The 4,818-nt window shown below is 48.7% G+C and overlaps 1 protein-coding gene across 2 annotated transcripts in view; it reads right to left on the minus strand.

Moving 5' to 3' along the window:
- ABL1 (ABL proto-oncogene 1, non-receptor tyrosine kinase) overlaps window positions 1–4,818 on the minus strand; it is a 161,061-nt gene that overhangs the window by 11,067 nt on the left and 145,176 nt on the right. For both annotated transcript variants that reach the window (XM_017499071.1, XM_017499072.1), the window contains exons 5-7: window positions 2,912–2,996; window positions 2,120–2,297; window positions 115–299 (exon numbers count right to left, since the gene is read on the minus strand). In XM_017499071.1, coding sequence (XP_017354560.1) covers window positions 115–299; window positions 2,120–2,297; window positions 2,912–2,996 — 448 coding nt within the window. The remainder of the gene's footprint in view (window positions 1–114; window positions 300–2,119; window positions 2,298–2,911; window positions 2,997–4,818) is intronic.

A 4,818-nucleotide genomic window follows, 5' to 3' on the forward strand; every position in this document is an offset into this window, starting at 1 on the left:
AAGAAAAGAAAGGCAGAAAAGAAAGGGAACAGGAAGAAATCGGCAGAAAAAGGAGGAAAAAAAAAAGCCTCTTGCAGCTAGGAAGGACCATTCCAGTGCAGCAGTAGCCCTTACCCCAGACATCAGACTTGATGGAGAACTTGTTGTAGGCCAGGCTCTCAGGCGCAGTCCATTTGATTGGGAATTTGGCTCCGGCATGGGCAGTGTAGGTGTCCCCTGTCATCAACCTGCTCAGGCCAAAATCAGCCACCTTCACCAAGTGGTTCTCCCCTACCAGGCAGTTTCGGGCAGCAAGATCTCTGAGAAAGGAAAATGTTGACCCATGAGAGCTCTTGGCCAACTTTCTCCCTTCACAAATCCACCACGGCTGAGCAAAGGTGCAATGCTGACAATGGGAAGATTGAGTCCCGTGCCCTGGAAGTTAATGCCCACTGCAATTTGCACTGCACCAACCTCTCAGCAAACACACCCTGAGATCCCAACATGGGGAGAGGCTGGTGCTGGGAGTGGGCTCCCTGGCCCTGTGACCTGGAGTAAGTTAATTACCTTGGGACTCAGTTACCTCATCCGTAAAATGAAGACGATAATGATGGCACCCACCTCTTAGGGTTGCTGTGAGTGTAATTAATTAATATGCTAAGTGCTTTGACTGATGTGCCGGGAATAGTTAAGTGTGTAATGCTACTCTATGCCAGGCACAGAGATAAACAGCCCTTGACTGCAAGAAACTTCTATCAGAGTGCGTCTCCCCTTGTCCTATCCAGACCTGATGGGACAAAATAAAACAAAGCCCGTGGCATCCTTTACCCAGACTGTGCTTCCTACTTCCTCCTTTCTTCCTGATGCTCACCCAAATGTATCCGAAAAACTCTCTCCTGTATAATCTGCTTCCTCTCGCTTCCTGGTTCTACCAGGGAGGTAGGAGTCTAATCTTTGGTTCATGAACGTTAACCATGAAATCACAAGGCAAATGGGAAGAGGGGAATGAGAGGAGGCAGCAGCTTGAGGTGATGTCCGCATGAGATAGCCTGATCATCAGCAACGAGAGTGAAATCAAATACAGAAGAGTTGTGCCTAAGAGGATTTTGGTAAAGCATTTTAAGTTCGCTTGAATGAAGAAGGAACGGACCCAGCCGTGCAAGGCAAACCAGAAGTCAAGCAATCTCAATTTGCAGCATCAGAGGGTTCACTTTCCTGAAAGCCAGGAGGATGGCTCAGGCTCTCGTGGAGCATAGAAAGTCTGTCTTACAAGGAGCCGCCAGCATTTCACACATGCTACCCTTATTCCTTGCTAGGAAGTCTCATGTAGAGGTTTCATACTTGAGCTAATTGGATAGGAAAGGTCACAGTGGTGGCGTGGAGAACATCTCGTATAAAAGACGCCAGCAAAGCCCATCAGGCTCTGTCCTGCACAGCTACTGCTTTGCTAGGAAGCCATTTCCACCAGCAAAGAATTTGAAGACCAAGATAATTGTGGCACATTTGAAGGTCAAAACACTTGAGGGTTTAAAACAGCAAAGACGCTTAATTTAGACCTCCATATACACAATTCTGACAATTGTGGAAATATCCCTGAACCAGAGGACAGCAAGTTAAGTGGAGAAAAAAAAAAAAAAAAAAAAAAAAAAGGAAAAAAAAAAAAAAAAAAACAACAAACACACTAAAAAACAAAACCCATGTACTGGCTGTTACCATGAGTTTGTGTAAAAGCGATGGCAGCGGCTCCCAGGGAGAGGTCATTACTGATGGACGCTGGCCCCGGAGGAACAATGAGCACTGTAATTCAGAGGGAGCTGTGATGATTAGGAAGGACGCCTTTTATGAACTTCATTTAATATTCCACTTAGCCCAAAATGGTTCAAAAATGAAATATTTCTTATGCCAGGGATTAACTGCTCCGCCGGTCCAGAGTCTAGGCCTGGCTGAATTCAGCCCTGGACACATGCCCGAAGCTGGCTTTGCCAGGGGCCTAGTGTTTGCCTTTGTTCCAAAGTCCAATGTGTTGTGACTGAGGTTAGAAGCTGTGCCCTGAGACTTCCTAGGCTGGGGCTTTCTGTAAAGACTGCCTGGCTCCAGGCCCCACGGCTCCGAGGCGCAGGCTGCCTGGCCAGGCCCCTACCTGTGGATGAAGTTCTTCTTCTCCAGGTACTCCATGGCTGACGAGATCTGAGTGGCCATGTACAGCAGCACCACGGCGTTCACCTCCTGCCGGTTGCACTCTCTCAGGTAGTCCAGCAGGTTCCCGTAGGTCATAAACTCAGTGATGATATAGAACGGGGGCTCCCGAGTACAGACCCCTGCCAACAAGACACTGAGGACTTCAGCACGTGGCTCCGCTCCCACTGAACAAACAACTGTCTAAAGAAAAAGCCTTCTGAGGGATTCTGACTCTGCTCCTGAGACCTGGGCCCAGCTTCTAACATGGTCCCAAGCACCCATGTTCCGGGACTGTGCTCACATGGGAGGTACATGGCCAGGCTCCTTTCTTCTTCTCAAGCCAGTGAACTTGAATTCACACAGGGAGAGGCTGCCACAGAGTTCAGAAGCAGACCTGGCCCCACCCCAAACGACATTCACCACCATCAGTTTACCCCCAAATGGTTATGTCTACTTACAGAATCACTTCAGTGAGAAAACTCTTGAAAATTCTCAAGCTTCAGAAACTAACTGCAGATGTGCATTTGACTGCTCTTACGTATCCACTTAAAATAACTACATTCTCTCTTGTACTTACATTTGCATATGTGCCCATCCCACACAGGCCTCATCTGACCAACGGCTGAGCACTGGTAGAGCACAAATGTTCCAATTAGGCTTCGTGTAATGAGCCGCCCGTGCATCTTCCCCAGCGCCTGTGTCACCCTGCGGGTGTGGTGTGAGACCCTCTCTACAGAGCCCCAGGCCTACTCACCAAGGAGCTGGACCAGGTTAGGGTGTTTGATCTCTTTCATGACTGCAGCTTCTTTTAAGAACTCTTCCACCTCCATGGTGTCCTCCTGCAGAAGGAAAAGATGACGGTGAAATTATTTCAGCAAGTGCTTTTAAGTGGGTAAGTACGACTTGAATGGTTAATACAAGCTGGAGCTTTAACGCAGGCTCCTCCTGGGCTGCCTTTTGTGATGGCCACATTGTTACAGACGGGTTCCGTTAACAGCTGACCAGCAGCCTGATGACACAAAGAACTTTCCCCTTGGGGAGCAAACTTTTGAATTCTCCCCCAGAGCAACAGGGCAAAGCTGGCTTGCATGTGCAGACAACCTGCTTCTGGTGCCTGCTAGGCAGGCCACACGTGTTTCCCCACCTCTTGGGAGTCCATGGTGGTACAGCAGAGCTACATGGGCAAACACCGCAAACGTAGCATTCTTTCCCCAGGGAACCTGGTTTCCAAGGGGTGCCAACACACTCGGCATAAAAACATAACCTGAAAAGTCTGAAATGTACCTCATGTAAGAGAATAGAACCTGGTGACAAGAAAGAGATACTGCATCACAAAGAAGAGCGATGTCTCAAAGTATGGTACCAAAGAGGATGCTGAACTGCTCTGGCACGTGGTCATGGGCTCTTAATGAAGCAGTCATCACTGTCTGTCAGGTCAATTACTCAGAGTCTAAAATAATCCTCACCAGCAGCTCCTCTAACAACGAATTCACAAGGATCATCAGTACATGTCACATTTTAACAAGTCCACAGCATCTAAATGCCAAGAGGGAGAAAAAGATGGAGCTTGGGCCTAGCACAGACAGGCCATGACTTCTACAGGTCCTCGCATCTTTTTAGTCTGGGCTCAAGTCTGAAGTGCCATGGCACTGAGCCCTGGGGACAGCCCCATCACACAGAGCCTTGACCTTGGCCAACATCACTCAGCCTCTTTTTGACCAAAAAAACGCTACTGTCTACTGAACCAGCCATCAAAAAAAGAAGCAGGTGGGTATTAAATGATATGGTCTGTTTGCTATGAGAGCCTGGCTACAAAGTCCAAAGAGGGAAGTGAGATGCCTCCAAGCTTACAGAGTTTGGAAAGACTGTACAGGGAACAGGGAGTGAACGTCTTAAAAAGGCTCCCCAAAGAGGAAGGCTTCATCAACTTTCTGTGAAATGTGGAACCTTATATGTTCTGGCCCCTTTGGGAGACAGCGTCCTGACAGTCCTGCTTGCTGTGGCTGCCCTGGTTACCCCACTGCTGCGGGGGAGGCTTCCAGAGGACGGGCCAACCTTTACTTACAGCAAACTTGCTTTGGCCCATCCTGTTTACAAGTGAAGCATGACCAATGAGGCTATGTGTCAGCCCATTATCTCTTAGCTCAGGGCTCCCTGAGACTGAAACTTGGAAACAATTTATTGCTCTTTAAAAATGGTGAGCTGCTCTTAATGTCAATTAAACCTCGCTGGTAGTCACCGTGCCAAGCTGTCCGAGGGGGAAAGAGCTCACCCCTGCAGCCACCCCATTGGCCATTTAATTCTTCTGAGTCCTCTCTGCTCCTTAACGTGCTCAGCAGACCATGCTGTTTTTGGCATGGAGTGCTCTGATTTACCAGGGTGACATGCTAATGTCAAAGGCTGGACAGTGAATGCCTGCCAGCATCCAGGGATTCAATGCTGCTCACGTACAGGACTGGGGCTTCAAGAATCTTGCCTGATCAACAGTATGGTTAAAAAGTAGCTCTCGGCTGGGCGCGGTGGCTCAAGCCTGTAATCCCAGCACTGTGGGAGGCTGAGGCGGGTGGATCACGAGGTCAAGAGATCAAGACCATCCTGGTCAACATGGTGAAACCCCGTCTCTACTAAAAATACAAAAAATTAGCTGGGCATGGTGGCGCG

Source organism: Cebus imitator, unplaced genomic scaffold (genome assembly GCF_001604975.1).
Source record: "Cebus imitator isolate Cc_AM_T3 unplaced genomic scaffold, Cebus_imitator-1.0 Scaffold254, whole genome shotgun sequence".
Lineage (NCBI taxonomy): Eukaryota > Metazoa > Chordata > Mammalia > Primates > Cebidae > Cebus > Cebus imitator.